General features: G+C 36.5%; 1 protein-coding gene across 1 annotated transcript in view; it reads right to left on the bottom strand.

Moving 5' to 3' along the window:
* Positions 1-24,295, bottom strand: part of LOC101526161 (phospholipid-transporting ATPase ABCA3-like) — a 58,925-nt gene that overhangs the window by 32,007 nt on the left and 2,623 nt on the right. Inside the window, exons 3-12 of the mRNA XM_058680882.1 lie at positions 23,052-23,304; positions 20,756-20,877; positions 19,545-19,707; positions 16,180-16,436; positions 14,672-14,788; positions 14,325-14,442; positions 11,367-11,540; positions 7,298-7,479; positions 4,116-4,250; positions 1,377-1,509 (exon numbers count right to left, since the gene is read on the bottom strand). Coding sequence (XP_058536865.1) covers positions 1,377-1,509; positions 4,116-4,250; positions 7,298-7,479; positions 11,367-11,540; positions 14,325-14,442; positions 14,672-14,788; positions 16,180-16,436; positions 19,545-19,707; positions 20,756-20,877; positions 23,052-23,304 — 1,654 coding nt within the window. The remainder of the gene's footprint in view (positions 1-1,376; positions 1,510-4,115; positions 4,251-7,297; positions 7,480-11,366; positions 11,541-14,324; positions 14,443-14,671; positions 14,789-16,179; positions 16,437-19,544; positions 19,708-20,755; positions 20,878-23,051; positions 23,305-24,295) is intronic.

Genomic DNA, 24,295 nt, shown 5'->3' with positions numbered 1-24,295 from the left:
CAAATAGTCTAAGATAATTAACGTTTGTGCTTGAGTGGCAACTTGGCTAGCTGTGGGTGAAATATTTGCTCATATACTACATATAGCTACAAGCTACTTAAATGTCACAATTCATTAATTCCAATAGAATTCAAAGATAAGAACTCAAAAAGAATGATCATTTTTTTTCTATCTACACCTTGCCTCAAAATAAAATATTCTAGTTGATCTACAAATGGGAAAAGAAGCCTTGCTCCTGGTTTTTACTTGACATTCATTTCGTCTTTGTCATTTATTGTTGTATTCTGTCTTAGTGTTGTATTCTCTATCCTCATTTCCTGGGACTGAATGCCCTGGTAGTATGCATAGCTCTTCCCTTGTGGTCCTCTTATCAAACTGGGATTAAAGTTGATTTGCCCGCATACCTACACATACCTACATTTATTTACGGTAGCAGGATGACATACTAAATTCAAGCTCTGTTTTCTGACTTGTTAAGCTATGCTGTAAAATTTCTACTCACTCATCAGTGTCCCCACTCAACAGTAAGGACCTTCTAGATAAAGACTTAGTAGTCACCCAGTATTCTCACTTTCTATCTCAATTCTCAGAATACTAAAAAAATCATGTCATGAAATGGATGAAATTATTGCTTCAAGCAAAATTTATTGGTAATAATGAGTGATAAATGAAACACTTAAATAATGAATTTTCTGAGATTATAGTAAAATTATCTGCCTTAATTAGTATCAAGATAACAGAAATATATGAGTATAAACCAAAATTCAGGAAGTAGACACTTGAAATATAAGCATTTAATTATCACAAAATTTTATACCAAAAGAAAAAATCTAGTTTATATACGATATGCATGACAAATTATTAAAGAGAAAGCATATTCATATCTAAAACTAACTGAAATGTCTAAAATGGATTAACAATATGTTACAAGGATAGTAAAATATTACAAGGATAAAAACCATGTTGTGGCTTTATGGGTATTCACTGAAAAACTTCCAATTAGATATATTTGAAATTTTCATAATCCATACATGTTTTCATTTAAAAATTACACAGTTTACAATGAAGACAATGCATATCAAACAGAGGATAATTACTTCCTATGAACTGGGAGAGAACAGAAGGGAAAGCAATATAGGAAAAAATGAACAAATAGATGAATGAAAATTTAAAAGGAAAGCATTTGCAATGATCAGTAAGGATGATAGCCTAATAAATGGGAATTTTGATGCAACCAATATGAACAAATAGACACAATTTTCAAAATTTGTGGTATATTTTACTTTAAGAAATGAGGGGGTTAATCATCAGATAGATGTATCACTTAAATGACAGTGATGTCAACATCAAGAGTATATACATTCCCAAATACACACCAGTAAGAATAGATAAGGTGGTTGTCTTTCCTGCTCCATTGGGTCCCAGAAGCACTGTGATCTGGTCCTCATAAAAATTCAAAGTCAAGTCTTTTACAGCTACAAAGGTAGTATTATTAGGTAGTTTGAATTCCTGTGAAAATTAAATTAGAAAAATAATAATTTATTACTATTTCTTGAACTTATCAATTATCTGGAAAAATAAAAAAAAAACCAGATTATTAGTCTCAAAACAATTTTGGAGCTGCTCAATAAGTTAAAGAATAGGATCACTATATAACCCAGCAACTTCACTCTTAAATATGCACTAAAAGGAACTGAAAACTTACATTCAGATAAACTTTTTATAACAACATTCAAACAACACTATTCATAGGAGTCAAAAGACAGATAAACTGATCAGCTGATAAACAGATAAACAAAATATGCTAAAAATGTGTAATTTGTCCAGTCAAGTTCAACGGCTTCTTAGGTATACCCTCTCTGGTCTGAAGACAGAGCCAGCAGAGTATCATCCCAGTCAATTAAGAGCTCCAATAAGATGCTGGACTCTATGTTTGGTATATGCTTGCAATGGGGGAATCTCAACTGAACTTGAACTGTGGTTATGCAACAAGGTGGAGGAATCCACCATGGTGGGAGGGTTTGGGAAGGGGTGGGGAGAACCCAAGTACCTACGAAACTGTGTCACATAATACAATGTAATTAATGAATTAAAAATAATAAATAATAATAAAAAAGATGTTAAGAAATGTGTAATTTAATGTTATTCATACACAAAATGAAGTACCAGTACATACAACAACATAAAAGAATCTTGAAAACATTAGCTAAGCATAAAAACTAACTACAAAAAGCTACACATATTACCCCATTTAGATAAAATATTCAGAATAGAGAAATTTACAGAGACAGAAAGCAGACTAACATTTTCCAAGGGCAGGAGGAAGAGGGAAATGTTCAGTGATTGATAAGTGATTGGTTTGGTCTTTCCGTTCAAAAGTAGACAGCAGTGATGGTTGAAAAACACTGTTAAGGGCCTGGCAGCGTGGCCTAGCAGCTAAAGTCCTCGCCTTGAACACCCCGGGATCCCATATGGGCGCCGGTTCTAATCCCGGCAGCTCCACTTCCCATCCAGCTCCCTGCTTGTGGCCTGGGAAAGCAGTTGAGGACGGCCCAATGCATTGGGACACTGCACCCGTGTGGGAGACCTAGAAGAGGTTCCAGGTTCCCGGCTTCAGATCAGCGCAGCACCAGCCGTTGCGGCTCACTTGGGGAGTGAATCATGGGACGGATGATCTTCCTCTCTGTCTCTCTTCCTCTGTGTATATCTGACTTTGTAATAAAATAAATAAATCTTTAAAAAAAAAAAAAAGAAAAACACTGTTAATATTCTAAATGCCACTTAACTTTGAACACTGAAATGGCTAGAAATGTAAATTTTATGTTATGTACATTTTAATATAAAAAAGATTTCCAGTCAGTCTTCATTCACAACTGTTTTTTTTATAAAAATTGGCAATGTATACATATTAAACTATATTGAGAATTTTCTGTATTTCATAAAATGCTTTTATTCTTCCATTTTTTAATGCTTATATGTCTTTATTTTTCAAAAATTACTTGAAAGAAGAGATATGTAAAAGGGGGTAGGAGTGAGCTTCCATCTACCAGTTCATGCCACAAGTGGCTGCAACAGCCAGGCAAGATTTCAAGGCCAGAGCTGGGAGTTGGGAATTCAAACCAGGTCTCCCAAAGGGATGGCACAGTAGCCTAGTGTCTAAAGTCCTTGTCTTGTATATGCCAGGATCCCATATAGGCACCAGTTCACATTCTACCTGCTCCACTACTCATCCAGCTCCCTGATAGTGGCCTGGGAAAGCAGTTGAGGATGGCCCAATGCTTTGAGACTCTGTACCCGTGTGGGAGACCCAGAAGAAGCTCCTGGCTCCTGGCTTTAGATAGGGTCAGCTCCGGCCACTTGGGGAGTGAACCAGCAGATGGAAGACCTTCCTCTCTGTCTGTTTTCCTCTGTAAATCTGACTTTCCAATAAAAATAAATAAATCATTAATGTAAAGAAGCTTTTATATAGAAAATTGGATATCGTGAGAACATCAGCAATAAAGCCTAATTTTCCTATCTGGGTTTACATGTTTAAACCAGAATCCAAACGTATCAGAGGCATAAAAAAACAAACATCATAAAAAAATTCTCACTCCCTCACACACACAATTAATGGAAACTGAAGAGAGAATTCTAACATCCACAAATTGTGAGATTAAAGGCTTGATTTAAGCTGAAGCCCCTACAAAGTAAGGCGAATGTTAGAAAATCTAAGGTTTACCTAAATAATTCATGCCTTGAGTTGATCCAGATAAATGGGATTGGACAGAAGAGTGTTCAATCAGAAAGCCTAATGTAAAGCTTGTCGAACAAATACAACCAGAGTGAACAGAAGTGAATATTTGCATATCTATCACAATCATAACTATGTTCTACCTTTTATCATGGAAGAATCATACAAGAGATAGTTCTCACCTACAAAACTAAAGAAGACAGGAAACAAGTGGATTTCTATTCTGTTTTCATGTATTTCATTTTTACCTTGTCAAAGCTAGTAAACATGCTAATTAACACCTTAAATTAACATAGGAGTACAGGTAGGGCTATGACAAACATTTCATTTACATTGTAGGTTAACTTTTACTATTATTCAGAAGAGACCTATAAAACAATACCTTGCGCAAATGTTGGATCTGGATACCAGCCACCAAACCAACAGGTTCAGCTTCAAAATAGTAACTTTCCTGAAAATCTGAAAGCTCAATATTTTCATCTATCTTTGAGGTTGGATGCCCAAACCAGTAAGATTTCTGAAAGAATAAAACGAAAATATTTTTATCAATGAAAAATGAAATGATTTTTACACTTATTTAATATGATACTGTCCAAGGAGCCAGCACTACCTACAGTGCCAGCATCCATATTAGCATGCTAATTTGAGTCTGGCTATTCCAGTTCCTATCCAGTACACGTAGGAAAAGAAGATTCATCTTCATGGAAGACCCAGATGAAGTTCTTGGCTCCTGGCTTCAACTTGGTCCCAGCCCTGGCCATTTTTGGCCATTTGGAGAGTAAATCCATAGAAAGAACTCTTATCCTCTCCCTTTTCATGTTCTTGTCATTCTGCTTTTCAAATAAATGTGTGGGACAAAAGGAAATCATCTCAAAATGGCACAGTGAAAATCATTGTGTCATGTTCAGTCGAGGCTTTTCATTTGGATATCCAGTCTCATAGTGATCCCTAATCACTCCTTGAGCTTTCAATTTGTCTTGGGAGAATCAAAATTGTTTTCAATGTGGGACTAGCACTATGGTATATCCAGTGAAGTAGCTGCCTGTGATGTCAGCATCCCTGATAGCACCAGTTCAAGTCCTACCTGCTCAACTTTCAATCTAGCTCCCTGCTAATGGCCTGGGAAAAGCCATGGAGGATGGTCCAAGTACCTGCCCAAGATCCCACATGGGAGAATCAAATGAAGATCCCATCTCCTGGCTATGGCCTGGCCTGGTGCCATAATACAGAAGAGTAGCACAAAACTGCATTAACCTGTGCTTGCCTTCTTCACCATCAGAGACTTAAGAAGGAAAAAAGCCTCCCTCATTTAGTATATATATATATATATGTGTGTGTGTGTGTGTGTATATATAATGTCTAAATAATACATATTTATAAAACTACACATATATAAAATGGAAAGATTTCAAAATGGAAAAGTATAAAAAATGGAAACATTTCCCATATTCACTGATTGGGAAAAACTAATATTAAAATGAACATACTACCCAAAGTGATGTACAGATTCAGTGTTAACCACCATCCCATCAAAATATTTTTACAGAACAAAGACAAAATAATCGTAAAACTCAAATAGAAACATAAATAAATTTGAGTAGCTGAAACAACCACGGATACAAAGAACAAAGCTGAAGATATCCCAATATCAGACTTTAAATAATAGCCAAGCGTTACTGAGACAAAAACACACTGTACTGGCACAAATGTAGCCACAGAGGTCAATGACACAAAACAGATTTCGGAAATGAACCGATGACTCTGAAACCAAGGGATCTTTGATAAAGATGCCTAAAATATATACTGGAGAAAAATGTTTTCAGTAAATGGTGCTGGTAACGTTGGAGACTCGGGCAGCGTGGTGGCTCAGTGTGCCCTGCGGAATCAGCATACCATATGGGTGCCAGTTCCTGTTGCAGCTGCTTCACTTCCCATCCAGCTCCCCGCTGTGGTCTGGACAAGCAGAAGAGGATAGCCCAAAGCCTTGAGATCCTGCACCTTTGTGGGAGACCTGGAAGAGCTTCTGGCTCCTGGCTGTTGTCTCCTGACTTTTGATTGGCTCAGCTCTGGCCATTAAGGCTATTTGGGGAGTCACTTTAACAGATGGAATATCATCTTTCTGTCTTTCCTTATCCCTGTAAATCTACCTTTCCAATAAAAAAAATTTTTTTAATGCAGATCCACACGCAGGACACTGAATCTGGATCTCCCATTGACCCATATATTTCTCATCCTATTAAAAAAATCAGCTCAAAATGTATCACAGATCTAAATTTAAGATCAGAAACTATTAAACTGTTGGAAGAAAAATTAGGTGAAATACTTTGTATTTCATTGGTAAGGATGATTACTTTTTAAATATGACCCCAAAAGCTTGGGAAGCAAAAGCAAAAATACACAAATGGGATTGTATCAAATTAAGAAGATTCTGTACAGCCAAGGAAATAATCAATAAGAGTGAAAAGATAACTCGAACAATCAGAGAAAATGTAAAGTATTCATCTGACAAATGATTAACATCCAGAATATGTAAGAATCTCAGGAAGCTGAACAAGAAAACAACCCAGTTAAGAAGTGGGCAAAAGATCTGGACACACAATTCTGGAAAGAAAAATACATTAGAAAATGCTCAACACAACAACCCTTCAGTAAAAGTAAACCCAAACCACAGTAAGATTTTATCTCAGTATAAATACAGTGGCTAGCATTAAAATGGAAAAAATTTTTAAACAACTCATGAGGATATGGAGAAAATGGAGCCCTTACACATGATTGTTGGGAACACAAATTAGTATAGCCATTATGGAAGAAAATATGATATTCCCCCCAAAATAAAAAAATAAATGCAGCATCTGATCAAGTTATTCCATTTTTGAAATATATTCAGAGCAAATGAGATCAGCATATAAAAAAACCACATGTACTCCCATGTTTATTGCAGAACCGTTGATCATAGCCAACATGTACCTATCAACAGATTAATAAATTAAAAGATACATATGATATATATACACAAAGGAATATTATTTCACCAAATGTTTGATTCTATGATACATGTTACAAAGTTAACCAATAATAGTTTTAGTTGAGATAGGAAAATAAAATACCTGTCTTAGTACATAAGAGTGGGACACCATGAGGAAGGTATTAAAGCCAATGATGTTCTGGGATCAGCACTGTGGCATAGCAGGTTAGGCCATGGCCTACAGTTCCAGCATCCCAAATTGATGCTAGTTTGAATCCCAGCTGCCCCACTTACAATCCAGCTCTCTGCTTATGGTCTGGGAAAGCAGCAGAGGACAGCTCAAGTCTTTGAACCCCTGCATCAATGTGGGAGACTCAGAAGATGCTCTCAGCTTCTTGCTTAGGTTTGGCCCAGCCCCAGTCATTGCAGCCATTTGGGAAGTAAACCAATGGATAAAAGATCTCTCTTCCTCTTTCTCTCTTGTCCTCTCTCTGTATAACCCTGTCTTCCATATAAATAATTTTTTTAAAGGCAATGGCTCTACAAACCAGGTACAGAAGTGCTAGGATTTCTCTAAATAGCGAAGCATCAAGACTCACCTGAACAAAGAAATACCACCGCTTGGGCACACCATACTCCCCCGGAAAGACGGCTTCTATATACCAGGTCACAAGGCCATACAAACAAGCATCAACTAAAAGCATTATAAACACATGGCCCAAAGTGAACGTGTCTCCTGGGATCACTGGTGAAAAAAGGTTATCCCACTGGACTCCAACCCCTGAAACATAATAGGATATAGTTACTTCAAATGTTCAACTATGACTAGAACAAAAATCACCTGACTGCTACATGATTAAACAACAAAGAAGAATGTCTCAAAATAGGTATTGCCTTTTTTTTTCACTATGTGAAGATATCTTTGATTTTAGATGGTCTAAGAGAAGAATAAAGTGTATGACAACGTAATAAACCTCTTTGGGTAGCCAAAAATAGCTCTAACCCCTTCTAGCCATTCAACCAGTCATAGAAAGGGGAAAACTGAAAATCACTAGTTTCATGATCCAGGAAAGCAGGCTCACCAAAAGCCTGGGACTTATCATAGGACTCCAGTATGCGTTCTTTCCCTTACATATTATCATCACACAAGTAAAGGCATACATACACTAGGATTCTTTCCAGCCATACATCATGCTCACAATTTAGCTTAATAAAAGTGAAACTACACTAAAAGGTACATAAATGGTTTAAGACACTGAACTATGGTAGCAATGAGGGAATGATTGGATCAACAACTCTGATTAAGATTAGAGCCAGATGGCATACTTCATGCATCTAAAGCAACAAGTTAACAGACAACTAAAGAAAATAGCTTGACCAAACCTTTGGTGTACAGTGAAGAGACGAAAACAAATCAGTGCACAGAAAAACTTGGGGTGACTACTTACAAATCACAGAAAGCTGTTTCTTTACTAAAGACAACTGTCTAATTGCTCATACACTAATACAATGAAATAGATTGCGATGACATGAGATTAGTTTTCACCTCATAACTGTGGCCACTCAGCAATCAGGGTTCCTCTATTCTAGCATTATGTGGCAGGTACAAATGAAACTTTCTTTAAAAACATCTTACATAGATTTTCTCTTTCCCTGATAAAACCCAAACCTTTTCCTTTGCTCCTCAAACTTACCATGGGCCACTTCTGTCTGTGCATGTGTGTCCACACTCATAATCTTATTCTTTGCTATTCCCCAAAATAAAGCATATTTACATACAGATTGGTGTTTACATGTTTGTTTAACTTCACCTGAGAAAATTCTACATCACATCACTGGGTGAGAGAACAGAGGTTTCCGGGACACAAAACAATACAGACACAGCAAAAGGAGTCTGGAGAAATCACTAAACAGAAGAATGCAGCCCTCAACAAGCAAAAACAATAAACACTAAAGAGAAAATATGATTTCCAGACAATATTATCACAAGATAATATTAAACTGATAAAAACAATTCACAAGGCATCCAGACATCAAACTTATTAGAAAAGTCTAGAACTCTATTGTGTTAAATTTGTTCAATAACGGACCTCATGGTGGCACACAAGCTAATTCTCCACCTGCAACTGGCGGCATTCCATTTGAGGGCTGGTTCATGCCCTAGCTGCTCCACTTCCAATCCATCTCTCTGCTCTGGTCTGGGAAGGCAACAGAGGATGGCTCAAGTCCTTGGGTCCCTGCCCCAGTGTCACCCATAGGTTCCATCGTTCTCCCACTGCTCCAGAGCTCTGACGATCAGTGCCACAAGCACAGAATTACACAGGGTAACCAATCAGGATCTGAGAACAGCCCTCCCAACCCCCATGCTGTCCTTCACTTCAAGATCACGGCTATTGCAGTCACGAACTCCAGTGTGCCTGCTAGTTGATTCTAATAGGGCCATAAGGAATTTGCGCTTTTGGAGGCCCACAACTGCTGCAGAATCACAGCACTACTTCTGTGAACTGTTGAAGTCGAGAGAGTTGTCGCACCAGACGACAATGACACTGATTACGGCTGAAGAAACCACATGGAGGATGCACTTCAAGGTTTACCTAGAACCAAAGCCAAAACTAACAACTCAACTAATATCCCACATTTCATGTAAACATAAATGTCTTTCTCAATGAAAGATACTCCAAAAAGAAAACAGCACCAGACATTGAGCACAAAAGCACAGAGATCAACATGGAAACACGAGAAATGTGAAGAAGCAAGGAAACAGGAGCAAGGAAAACTCCGAAGGACCACAGTCTATCTCCAGAAATAGATCATGATTTAAAAAGAATTTCAAGTAATGATTTTATAAAACTCAATGAAACTTAAGAGAATATAGACAGATCATTTAAAAATATGAGGAAAATAATGCATCATAGATATTATTTTAAAAGAATCCATCATAAATATTACATATAATATACTTTTGGAAAGAACACACCTTCTCACCCTAAGATTGGGTACAAGGCAAGAATGTCCAATTTTACCACTCTTATTCAACACAACACGAGAAGTTCTAATCACTACAATAAATCTTTTCTGAAAGTTTGATGTTTGTTCTTGCTGCTGTTTTAGCATTACTCACGTTACTCTGACAGGGTTTCTTTTCTGACACTTTAAATCTTCTAGAGTTTCAAACTAGAGGCCATTCACACACGTGGCAGTAAGTTAGTAAGTTTCAATGCAAAACATTTTAAAAGCCGTGTAAATCTTTTGATAATACATTTTCCAGGAACTTTATGAAGACTCTTCATACATGTAAAGTCATATGTAATGATGTCTAGCACATATTATTTGAAAACAGAGTTGAAAAGAATGTGCAGTATTCTACTATTGTTATAGCAAGTTTGAGCAATAAAATACATAAACTTTGTGATGTTTTTTAAAAGAATGAAATACAGGATCAATAAACTAGAAATAGTAAAAACTAATCACCTATAGACATCAGATAAAATGGAATAGTAAGTGAGTGACGATTCTTGTAGTATAACTTCATTACATTATTTGGTTTGATTCCTTAAAAATTCTGTGAATCGGGCCTGGCGGCGTGGTCTAGCGGCTAAAGTCCTCGCCTTGAACGCGCCGGGATCCCATATGGGCACAGGTTCTAATCCCGGCAGCCCCACTTCCCATCCAGCTCCCTGCTTGTGGCCTGGGAAAGCAGTCGAGGGCGGCCCAAAGCCTTGGAACCCTTCGCCCACTTGGGAGACCTGGAAGAGGGCCCTTGCTTCAGATTGGCTCAGCTCCAGCCACTGCAGCCAACTGAGGAGTGAACCAGCAGATGGAGGATCATTCTGTCTCTCTGTGTAAATTCGCCTTTCTAATAAAAATAAATTTAAAAAAAAACTTGTGTGAATGTCTTACATACTCAGAAACAACAACACCAACAATAACAGGAAAAGGTTGAAAATACATAAACAAATGTATCTATTCCTACTTCAAATGGATAACAACTACACTGAAAGTAAGAAAAAGCAATTTTTTTTATCACGACACAAGTACATTTCCGTAAATAAATGCAGAAATAATTGCAAACAGATAATTATATTGGTTGTTTACAGTGACATGAATTCTGTAATTACTTTCTGAAGAAACTACTGACATACATAAAATGTGGACATATTTGAGGGGTCTTCAAACATTTCCTGAAAGTGAATACTATGGAAGAAACTGCATGAATCTCAAATTTTCTAAACTAAAACACTTTTAACTTCATAGTCGATGAATATCCCTTTATATAGGTAATACAATATATAATATGTAACACTAATGCATTTATTTATATGAAATATACAGTATAATTGAATTTGTATTTATTATGGAAATATATACATTATTTAAAAATATGTATACATTTAAAACATTTTTGCATCAAAATAAACTTCTCTATTTATTTCCATTTCCCCACATTTTCTACACCATTTTAAAGTATCCTCAAAACTGCATGCATGTATAATATATGTATACATAGTGCAAATACATAATTTTTGTGATCTGGAAAATATAATTTAAAAATACAGTTAAAGGCCAAAAAGGTTCTTTTGCTCCCCTCCTCTTGACCAACTGTATACTGCCTGCCTTTTCTTTCTAGGGATAAAACCATTAAAAGCGCTTTTGCAAAGAGAGACTCACTTTTCATTTCCGACTTGCACAGTAAATCAATCCCAATAGCTAGTGCAATATTTGCAAGAAAACAGGAAGTTATCTTCTGAGTGAAGCTCATTTGTGCATACTGAGCTACGATGATTACTTGTGGAAAGAAGCTGACAAAATAGAAAAAACCAGTAATAGCGACAGCCAAAGAAGCTGAAAAGAAGATAGAATCTGTTTACACAGCTACAATGTCTTGAAATAGAAATATCTTTACTTTATTACAAAATAGCTCTAGCATGTAAACTATAAGTAGCAGAATTGTTCGGTTTTGTTTTGTTCACTGCTGTATCACTGGTACTTGGCACAGTGCCTAACACAAAGTAGCTGCTCAATAAATATTTTTATTTGAATTAAAATAAATTAATGATGAGAGGAAGAAATTTTATAATTTATCCTCCTCCTTCTTCTAATACTGCAAATATTTTTTCTTTGAAAGGGCTTATCCATATGTTTATAAATTTTTAATTTGTGTTCATCACCACTAAGCCTAACAAATTAGATGTACAATATTGGTGGTTCAGGTTAGATGAAGATACCTACACAAGTTCCATTAATTTTTTTTAATTTCGTAGACAAAAATTAAAAACATAATAATGCTTTCATATATAAAATGTCAATCTTATTTATAATACTTTAAGCACATACTTATGATACTCTAAGAAGAATATCTAAAATAGATAATAAAGTCGTTTATTATACAGAACCACATGGTCTAAGTTGCAATTATAGGAATTGCATTATTTCAGTCTAATGCAGACAGAAAATATCCAGATGAGCTTTTTTTAAAAACATCTGTTAAGCGTCAGGGAGGTCTTAGGGACAACACATAAAGTCAAAATCAAGACAAGAGGGTGTGGCAGGCATTTGGTACAATGGTTAGAATACAGCTTGGGAAACCCACATACCACATCAGAGTGCGTGGGTTAAAGTCCCAGCTCCATTTCTGAATCTAGCTCATTGTTACTGTACACACTAGAAGGCATCAGGTAACGGCTCTTGTTCCTGAGTTCCGGCCTCCCATTTGAGAGTTGAGGGTTGAGGTCCTGATTCCCAATTTTGGTTAGGTTCATCTCAGGCTGTAATAAGCATTTAGCAGTGAACTAACAGATGGGAGTGCTCTTGCTCTCTCTCCCTAACTTCCTTCCTCTCCTTCCCTCAAATTAAATAAATAAATAATGTTTGAAATCAAGGTAAGAATATGCAGAGTTACATCAGCAAGCTGGCTGAATAGTTGTCTGACATTCATCCCTTCCATTAAAAGGGGCAGAATATATATTCTAACTGTAAAGACTGAATAAAATGATTTACCAAAAAATAAAATCAACAAGACTTTAGCTACACTGGTAAATCTCAGAGATTTAAGACAACACACTACTATAACCAATACAAGAAACACAATCCTTAGAAAGTATTATGGACAACTGCTTGTCAAGAAATTTTAATGCTCCCCACTAAACCCAGAATGTGGCTATATATGATTCCAGTCATACAAAATATCCAGAATCGGTAAACCCACAGAGGCAGAAAGGCATTAGGAGTTGCGAGGGTTAAATGGAAAATAAAGCCCCAGAAAAAATGGTTGTTTTATTAATGAAGTAATTCCTTGGTGGTTGCCTACATTATACCATTCTTCAGCATATCATTTTAGTCTTTCTTACATTGGTATAACAATTTTTATAACCATACTTTCATTGTGTTGTTATGTGTTAATATGGCTCTCTGTTTTGTAAGAATCCACCCATAGATAGTAGTGTTATTGCTGAAAACAATAAAAATACCAGTGGAATGTAATTTTTTTGCCATAAGATAGCTTGCTTCATAGGCTTTGTGGCCTAAATGGCCAACAGAATGTAATAATTCTCAACAGCACATGACACATAAATTTTTTTAATGCTGAAAAACCTCTTGTCTGAAATGAACATTTTCTTATTTTTTAAATAACAAAATAATGGTGCCTAAAAAAGTACTCTTTAAATATCCGAGGTAAAAGAGTTTGGATCTCCCCCAGAAACATATGCTGCTCCTCCTCCTCACTTGTCAAACACAACAGAAGGAAAACAATTCTTATCTGTTTGTCTGTGTGTGTGTGTGTCTGTGTCTGTGTATCTAACACTGATTTAGGGACATAGTAAATTATCCCACGACTTCAGTGAATAAAGTGTCTATTTCTATATGACTCAATTTAGGTTTATATCTGCCTGTCACATATGACCTTATCTTGATTGTTAAACTCTTCTCAAATGCGTTCCATGCATGTTAACTTTCATGGATCTTTGCAATTCTCAAACCTCTTCACATGCATCTTATTTCTCTTGATTCACAATTTAAGTAGAAGATACATAGGAAGTGTCATCTAAACTATAAATAGAGCTCTCAAATTTTTAATCAATTTAGGGCCCAGCACAATTATCCAGTGGCCAACTTCTTGTCTTGCATATGCCAGGATCCTATACTGGCGCCAGTTTGTATCCCCGCTACTCCGCTTCCCATCCAGTTTCCTGCTTGTGGCCTGGGAAAGCAGTACAGGGTGTCCCAAAGCCTTGGGACCCTGTTCACACATGAAGACCCAGAAGAAGCTCCTAGCTCCTGGGTTTGGCTCAGCTCATCTCCAGTCATTGAGACCACTTGGACAGTGAACCACTGGATGGAAGATCTTTCTTTCTCTTCTTTCCCTCTAAGTCTGCCTTCCCAATAAAGAATAAATACATCCTTAAATTTTTTTTAAAAATCAATTCAAGGGGGCTCGGCAGCATGGCCTAGTGGCTAAGGTCCTTGCCTTGATCCCATATGGCTGCTGGTTCTAGTCCCAGCAGCTCCACTTCCTCTCTATCTCTCCTCCTCTCAGTATATCTGACTTTGTAATAAAAATAAAATAAATCTTAAAAAAAAAATCAATTCAAGCACGAATACTTTAACATAAAGAAGTTCTACACTCACCATTAGTGAAGAATGTGCTAATCATAAAAGCAAAAATTATTAAGCTGGTGACGTAACACAGGAGAAACAGAACAACGACTGAGGGGTCACTGTACTGAAGGACTCTCTCATGAGCAAGCTGGCAAAATAATCAGGAATCTGGTTTAGACACATTCAAAGTGATATTACAAAAACAAAATGATAGGAAAACAAACATTTGGTGTTTGGGCCACACTGCTCAGTGAGATACAAATTAACTGAATAATTCATTTCTCACAGAATGCCCCTAAAATGCATGACCCACCCCAATTACTTTACACATGTTGAAGTTTAACTGGAAATACTCTGTATTAAAACTGATTACTTGCCTTGAAAAATAGAACTCCATACAGTAAAAGGATGATAATTCCATACATGATAAAGTATGTGACAAAATACGCAGCCCAAAGCATACTATTACTGAGTCCTATCATGAGCTGATATTCCTATGGCAAAGTGGACACGAAGCAAATACGAAAAATGATTACTGATTTTCAAAATGCATTCACATGCATTATCGATTTTAATTAGCACAATGACTTAAAACAGGGTAAATACCATAATATCCAAAACTCAGAATGGTCTGGTGACTAATCAAAACCATCCTCCTTGGAAATGACAAAGCTGAAATTTCAGCTCAGATTTGAAAGTCTGGTGATCTTCTCTCCAATAAATTACTAGCTGTGGCTCTGATGTAAAGAATCCTTAAATAAACATCTTAAATGCAAAATGATTGCCCTTCTTTTAATTCTGTCCCCCCTCAGGAAGTAATAAGCCAGAAGGATAAATAAAATTGAATTCTATTGTAGATTATTATAAGGATAGGCAAACCACAACCCATGAGTCAATCTGGATATCCCATATACATTTTTTCTTGCAAATAGTTTTATTGACACACAGACAGGTTCATTGTGTGTTGTCTATTGCTGCTCTCATCCTAAAATGGGACCTAAGTCCATTTTTCAGACTGGAAAACCTAATCCACAGAGGTCAAAGCCTTGGGACCCTGCACCCTCTTGGGAGACCTAGAAGAGCTCCTGGCTCCTGGCTTCAGATCGGCACAGTACCGGCCGTTGTGCTCACTTGGGGAGTGAACCATCGGATGGAACATCTTCCTCTCTGTCTCTCCTCCTCTCTGTATATCTGACTTTGTAATGAAAATAAAAATAAATCTTTAAAAAATATTTTTAAAAAAGAGATGTAAGATATTATAACCATTATGGAGGAAAGTATATGATTGCAGAGAGATTTACAAACAGAGATACCATATGACTCAGCTATTCCACTCCTGGGAATTTACCCAAATAAATCAGCATATGAGAGCGTTATTTATATACTTATATTACAAGATACCCATCAACTCAAGACAGGATAACAAAATTTGTGACATGTATACTCTATGGAATACTACTCAGCCATAAATAGAACGAAATTCTGTCTTTTGCAACAAAATGCACACAACTGGAAACCATTATGCTTAGTGACATAAGACGCCCCAAAAAGGTAATTAATATATGCTTTGCCTGATTTTTGGTAATTAATATTCAAAGAGTATAAAAACATGTAATCGGTATGAGTGAGACTGACATTTTTGACCCATGTCCACAGCAATATTTTTAAAATAGCATTTGCTCAATAAAACTACAAACCAAACCAGGAATTTAGTTAAAAGAAAAAATCAGAAAATTGATAAATGGTATAGAGTAGGTCTCATTGACCTAAATTTGCGCATGGTTACAGCAAAAAAATTCACTAGTGCTAAATGTATAGGCATAATCAAATCTTCCACATACATCTGTCCCATAGGCCCAAAATGTAACAAATAAAATGAAGTTACCTTTAGGCGGTTTTCCTTTTCTGACACAATGGTCCCAACAATGCTAAGTACATTGTGAGAAAACACAAATACAACAATCCAAGGAAATAAACCTATAAAAACCCACATAAAATTATCATGGTGATAGGCAGGATATGGAAATCTTCTAGCAAAAATGTTCAGTCCAGCCAAGGTTGCTCCAGCATTGTCACTATGATATGAAATGATAGCTTTATCTACGGAATGCTGCACAGCCAGAAACCCTCTCCTGATGTACCCTAAATGAGAAAAATAAAGATCATCAAGGACAGTATACTATGAAACAGCAGGAAAAACTGAAAAATTCTAACTCAGAGAATAAAATAATTTCACAAACACTTATTGTGGTTCTGGACCTAACATACAATACATCACATGGAAAGGTATTACCATCATCCCAAAACTACATAGTACATGAAAATGATACCACTGTTTTATGCAATTGCACTAGTCAAACTAAAGGAGAATTCAAACACATACTACACAGACCTTTTGCTATACTTTCAACACACACGTCCCTCAGAATTCAAATGTTCAAACTTCATACCCAGTGTGTCGGTGGCCAAAGGTAGAACCTTTGGGTAAGTGGGCAAGTCATGCATGCCCCGCCCTCACAAGTGAGATTAGTGCTCTTATAAAACAGACCAAAGAAATGTCTGCTATGATTCAATATGGTTTGTCTCTCTCTGAATTCATGCATAAGGCTAATTCCCAAAAACATATGTTAATTATATTAAGGTGGAAACTTATGACTATCATGTTTAGGATAGAGCTCCCATGATTGATTCTTACTTGTTTTACAAAGGACGGATGTACAAAGCCACAGACAGGCATGGACACTCCTTGTCTCTCTTCACGTGACACCCTGTACTGCTGAAGGACTGTGCCAGAAAGTAGGCTACCTGCCACACAATGACACAGCCAAAAGGAGTCCCCCAAACAGCCTGCACTCTGCTGTTTAGCTAAAGCTAAAACTTATTTCAGCTTGTTGTGGTAAGAAAAAAATATATATGTAATGTAGGGCTTTTGCTGTGGCGAGTGTCTTAAATCTCCACCCATGGCACTGGCTTCCAAAAGGAAGCTGTTCTGGTTCTAGCTGCTCCTCTTCCAGTCCAGCTCCGTTTATAGCTTGGGAAAACAGCAGAGGATGGCTCAAGTCCTTGGTCACCTGCACTCATGTGGGAGACCTGGAAGAAGCTCCTGGCTCCTGCTTTTAGATCAGCCCAGCTCCAGCTATTGTGGCTATATGGGAAGTGAACTAGCAGATGGAAGATATCTCTCTCCCTCTTTTTTTCTCTTTCTCTCTCTGTCTCTCTCACTTCGACTCCCCTTTTCTCTGTAACACTGCCTTCCAAATAAAAACAAACAAACCTTTACAAAATTAATGCAAAAAACTGGGTTAGAGCCAATTACTCCATTCTCATTCCCCATACCTTCCTTTGAAATGCCTGTTCTGACATTAGATCCTGGAAGTATCCAATTTTGATTATTTTTTTTAAATTATTATTTTACAAGACTAATGGATTTAAGAATTTGTCTTTAGTCTCAGATGAAAATTTAGACTTTTCTATTAATGCTGGACTAAGACCTTAGAACTACTGAGAATAGAATGGTTGTGTCGGAGAAGGATATGAACTTTGGTGGACGAAGGGCAGAACACTATCATTTCTTTATGGTGTATTCCTCTGGATTCATGTAGACATTTAATTCCCAAAGTCATATGTCAAACAATATTAAAATGGCAGCTACTTAATCTGACTATGGTGAACTAAAATAAATCTTTTTCCTTTATAAAGTAGTCCATATCAGGAATTCTGGAATACTAGAAAAAAATTTATTAATATAGTACTTTAATCCCTGTTGCCCATTTCACTTTCTACCATGTAAGGACCCAGCAATTGTCCCCTCCAAGAGATGCAACAAATTCCCAGTTTGGAAGCATGCAGCAAACCTTTGCTAGAGAAGGAATCTTCTAATACCTTGATCTTACACTTTATTGACTCCAGAATTGTGATAACTAAACATTTCCATTATTTTCAAATTACTCAGTCTGTTGATATTTTATTACAGCAGGCTGGAACAGATTAAGACTCCACTCTACACTGAACATATAAGTCAGTATATTCATTAAATTGTATTTAAAAATATATATGAAACTTGTTCTCTTTTATTAATAAAAGAATACAAATATTAAAAATAGAAATAAAGCTCAAAATAAAAACTTATACAATCTGATTTACAGTAATATCAAATAAAAAATAAAATATTTAGAAATAAAGTTAATGAAGGAAATAAAGAAAATATTTGCTGAAAACAACAAAATTGCCGACAGAAATTTAAGACACAAATAGTGGAAACACACTCCATGTTCATGTATTTGAAGAAATACAACTATTAAAAATTTCTACACTGGGGCCAGTGTAATAGCGTAGTGGTTAAAGTCCTCACCTTGAATGCGCCAGGATCCCATATGGGCACAGGTTCTAATCCTGGCAGCTCTGCTTCCCATCCAGCTCCCTGCTTGTGGACTGGGAAAGCAGTCGAGGACGGCCCAAAACCTTGGGACCCTGCACCCTCATGGGAGACCTGGAAGAGCTCCTGGCTCCTGGCTTCGGATTGGTGCAGTACTGGCCGTTGTGCTCACTTTTGAGTGAATCATCAGACGGAAGATCTTCCTCTCTGTCTCTCCTCCTCTCTGTATATCTGACTTTGCAATAAAAAATAAATATTTTTTTAAATTTCTACACTAGCAAAGGGAACATTAATTTTTAACAGCTGCTTTTTAATATATCAAATAGTCTATTATATTCTTAACCCGGTCCTGAATACAGATTTCTATTGTTTACATTTTTCACTGATAATGGCAAAGTACATGTAGTTTTTGTCTACTGTTGAATAATTTCCTAAAGAAAACTATCAGATATGTTAAAAACATAACCCTTATTGGTGTTCTTTTTTCTTCAAGGTAATTTGTAAAACTGAAAAATCATTTAAAATTGTCATTAAAAAATCATTCAACTCAAAATGGTATAAAATACAGGCCATGTTAATATTCAAGATATGTGTCCATCCAGCAGATGAAAATCTAGGATCATATAAATAGATAAGACAATATAGATACATAGGGGTACAAAGCTTGGGAAATTAGTTAAGGTAATAAGAGGATAATTTAAAAATGTATAAAGCTCTATATGCTTAATTAAAATAGATGGTTAAAAATTTACTATGACAATAAATACCTTTTCATGTGTTGAGAAAATAAATCATATATGCAATAAATCACATATCCACAGGCAAAAAAAAAAAAAAGTAATAATGTAAAAATGTGTGCTGAAGGGTTTACTCACCAGGATTTCCTCCATCGCTGCTTCTTGGGTTCCTGGGCCCTAGCGTAGGCACTGCTGGAAAGAGAAATGCTGTATCCCAACTTGCTGACTGTTGACTCCAGGTTGACCTTTGTAAATTATTATGGTCAGAAGTGTAATTACTAAAACGTAGATGATATTTTACCTAGAATGAACAATAGAAAACAAATCCTTTAAACCAATGAACATTAAAAGGCAAATATTATTAGTGAAAAGAAATAAAGCATTAATTTTTAAATTGTGTCTTAAAGGAAGTATAATAACTTCGGATTCTGAGTTATGAAAAACAACAATATCACTATAATATGGGACAAACAGAAAACCACACAAGCTGGTAATACATTCCAAAAGCACAATCAGTACAGGTTGTAGCCACACCCTGTCACTTTATGACATTTTACTTCTGAGTTTCAAAGATAACAATCATGTTATTTTCATCGTCACTGTGAATATGTTTTTTCTAGACCTAGAATTGGTGTGCCTACTGAGTGAACATCAGATGTCTCTTAGAGGGACATCAATCAGATGTAAAACAGCAGATCCGAGGCTTCACCACATAATGAAAAGCTGCCAACAATTCACAGACAAGATGATCTTATTTTGGGGGAAAAAAAAGTCATCTATGTGGTTCACAGAGCTGAATGTAACATGCACAAAGGGCAACAGCATCATAAAATGACTGAAAAGAGCAAGAATAAGGAACTAACAGCTAACTTAAGTGTTTGAGGCAAAGCACTGTTGTGCACAGGAATATAAGACAGGGCTGTAAAGAGAATGAAGATTGACAGAACACTCCCACATACTCCTGTAGCTCAGGTAACTCCACTTGTTTTCTCCCAAAATTACCAAAATGACCCCAACTGAAAAGATCCCCAAGAGTATCTTCTGAATCTCCCATGTGGGGGCAGGGTCATCCACTGCTTTCCTGGACCACAAGCAAGGAGCTACATGGAAAAAGAAGCAACCAGGACACGAACCAGTGCCCATATGGGATGCCTGCACTTGGAGGTAGAGGATTAACCAGTTGAGTCAATATGCCATCCCCTAGATTGAAATTTCTATTCTTTGTAAGTGAACAGTTATATTCTTGGACAAGCTGCAATTTCTCCCATTTAGAAAATGGGACTACATCTCACTAAATCCCTTAAATCAAAAAAAATATTATTATCAGGTCTTTATATAAGCTTCCTTACCTGAAGCGGCAAGCTGTCTTGGTTTTGGAAATCATGATCAAATACAATGGCAACCAGTACAGGAGGAGAATTTTGGCTGTTAACATAATCCTCAAATTTTTTTTCTGAAGGAAAGCCACGAACTGTAAAGACAAAACTCTTATGATGAACCTTTACTATGAATATTACAATCCTGTCATGATATAATAAATTCCAAAGCATTGCTTAAATGTTGACATCATTTACCACCTTGACCCTATAGAATACACAAAAACAAGATAAATATAACATAAAAAGAAATTTTAACAGGCAGTATAGAATAAATTTAGGTCAACTGTCCATATATACACAACAACAAAGTCCCCATTTGCTAATATGAGCAAATACTGTCATGTTAAAAATAACAGAAGGAGGGTCTGGCACGGTAGCCTAATGGCTGAAGCCCTCACCTTGCATGTGCCTTTAGAGAGGAAAGGAGAGATAAAGATCTGTAAAGACAATAAAGGCAATATTCCTCTCTAAAAAACTATTTATTTTTATTGGAAAGTCATATATACAGAGAGGAAGAGAGAGACAGAGAGGAAGATCTTCCATCCGATGGTTCACTCTCCAAGTGACCACAATGGGTGGAGCTGAGCCAATCCAAAGCCAGGAGCCAGGAGATTCTTTTGAGTCTCCGAAGCGGGTGTAGGGTCCCAAGGCTTTGGACTGTCCTTCACTGCTTTTCCAGGCGACAAGCAGGGAGCTGCATGGGAAGCACGGCTGCCAGGATTAGAACCTGTGCCCTTATGGGATCCCAGCACATGCAAGGTGAGGATTTAGCCACTGAGCCATCACAGATGACCCAGGAATTTATGTTATTATTATTATTGTTGTTATTATTATTATTTTACTTCACCATTCTTAAAAATATACCACTAACATTGAAAAAGCAAGATACAGAATGAGACAGCTTATAAATGATACCTATTTGAAAAAAAACACATAAATTATTTACATAATGCGATAGGAGAAAAATAGCCAATGCAATACAAATATTAATTCTAAAAATCTAAATAGATTTGTCACAAAAGCGGATATACAAACAGCTAATAGTGATATGAAAATATTCAATTAAATCAGCAAAGTTAAAATTACAATGATTTTACTGCACAACTGCACACTAGCTAGAAGTTATATCAGTATTTGTATCCAAGATTTGGAAATCATTCTTTAGCTTTCTTTCCTGTTCTCTCGTCTATATACATAATTCAAGCATAATTCATGCAGTCAAGATGTCCTGTAAGACTCTTATATTTCCATCACCCTTTTCAACATTATTTTATTTTGTTCCAAGTGGTTAATTTTGAATGATTGCCTTCAGATTCATTAATCCTGCTACATGACCAAGTGTACATTTTTCAGATGTGTTTTGTTCTTTGGTTCAAGAATCTCTTAGGTTCTTTTCATGGTTTCTTTTTATTACTCATTTTGTTTCTGCATCAATTTCCTAATTCACTCAGTTTGTCTATATGAGTTTTCTTGTACCTTATTGAGATTCTAGGACAATTTGAAGTCTTCTTTCAAACTATCAGCAGATCTCCATTTTGTTGAGTTTTCTTGCTTTGTTTGCTTATTAGTTTCCTTTGGTGGCTTCATGTCTTCCTGATTGTTTATTATCCATACAATGTTTGCATTAGCATTGCTTTTTTGATTTTTTTTATTGGAAAGTAAGATATACAGAGAGGAGAAGAGACAGAAAGGAAGATCTTCCATCCATTTATTCATTCCCCAACAAGCCACAACAGCTGGAGCTGTGCCGATCTGAAGCCATGAGACAGGAGCCTCTTCCAGGTCTCCCATGCAGGTGCAGGATCCCAAGGCTTTGGGCCATCCTTGACTGCTTTTCCAGTCCACAAGCAGGGAACTGGATGGGAAGTGGGGCCTCCAAGATTAGAACCTGTGCCTATATGGGAACCTTGCACGTCTACAAGGCTAGGACTTCAGCCACTAGGCCACGCCGCCACCAGGCCCAGCACTGCTTTTTTTCAAAGAGCATGTATTTCTTCCAATCTTTATAGATCTGTTTAATCGAATTAAGCCCATTTCCTCTCCCATGCTAACGGAAGGGTCTCCAGGATGAGAAATCCTTGCACAATTTTTCCATGATCCATATTTTCTGCGACCTTTTTGAGGATCCCTGGTATGCACAGATGTCAAGAACATTTGAAACAAAATAAACATCTTTTAATACCATTTTTCATACATGACTAAAGTACCCTTACACAGTATACCAAAAAAAATTTTTTTAAAACCCTCAGATATTACAAGTTCTAACCTGTGAAATTGACTTTTAAATCCCTTTTCACCAACTCAGTAATGTTTTTTGCTACTTCACTATTAGAAGGCACATAAACAATTTCAAATTCAGGTTGAGTAACAGTGATGGAATTGGGTAGCTCCAACGAAACAGGATTAAAAGTAGAAGCATTAAAAAGTGGCTTTTGTGTATTTCTGCGCATAGTCAAGATCAAATGAAAGAATAGAAGTGTCAAGAGTATTTCCACGACTAAACCAATTATCTGTCGACCCTAGAAGGGAAAACAAGACTGTTAATTACTCTAAAAATTATCTGTATGTATTGATACTCCTATAAACATACAACATATACACAATACAAACATATCATTCTTTTATTCTACAATACAGGTAGTTTCCTAGTTTGTACACTATTGATGGAAATGTAAATTAGTGTAGCTCCTGTGAAAAACAGTGTGGAAATTTCTTTAAAAACTAGATATAAAGTCTCAATTTATGGTTTGTGTGCACTCTACCTGCAGCCCAAAACTTCAAGAGGGCAGTTCTGGCATTTGGAAACACAAGTCTGGTGTAGTCTCCTGCCTAGACAAAGTAGAAAGAAAAGAATACGGGGGGAGGGTGGGGGGGGGAGAATCCCAGATTCTATGTAATTACAACACAATGTAATTAATGAATAAATTTAATAATAAAAAAAAGAAAGAAAAGAATACAGAAGAACACAGGCCCAATAGTACTTTTAAGATATTTTGGTTTTGACTGTGTGCAGTACTAAGGTGGAATCACTGCTATGCAACAGCTGGCGGTACAGCATTCCCGCCTGCAGGACTACTCTTGGGGGCTTTGGAGGCCTGGGGTGCTTACCAGCTCTCTTAGGACCACAGGGACATTTGGAGTTTCCTAGCTACATTTGGGACCTTGCCTGGCATTCTGAAATTTAGATTATATCATATTGGAAAAATGTGTGCCTGCAGAATTGCAGGTTCCAGTTTGCTGGTGATCACCAAAGTTGGAATTGGTATGTTAGAGGGACCCCATCAGGTAGCACCATGTCCCAGCCCAGTCTCAGGCATAATTAAAAAATCCCTAAATTTCACTATTTTCAATGTATTCTGGAAATAAGTGTAACATTTTTACACACTGCAATGTTTCAGCTTAAAAAATGGCACCGAACCTGGCAGGGGGAAAATTAATCTTTATTATTAAAGACTATACAAGGGTGGTAAATAATGTTATTGTTCATTCTATTCAATGTCAGTGGAATTC

The sequence above is a fragment of the Ochotona princeps genome, chromosome 24 (genome assembly GCF_030435755.1).
Source record: "Ochotona princeps isolate mOchPri1 chromosome 24, mOchPri1.hap1, whole genome shotgun sequence".
Classification (NCBI taxonomy): Eukaryota; Metazoa; Chordata; class Mammalia; order Lagomorpha; family Ochotonidae; genus Ochotona; species Ochotona princeps.
The sequence above is the reverse complement of the archived record's forward strand: the minus strand, read 5'-3'. Positions and strand labels throughout refer to the sequence as shown.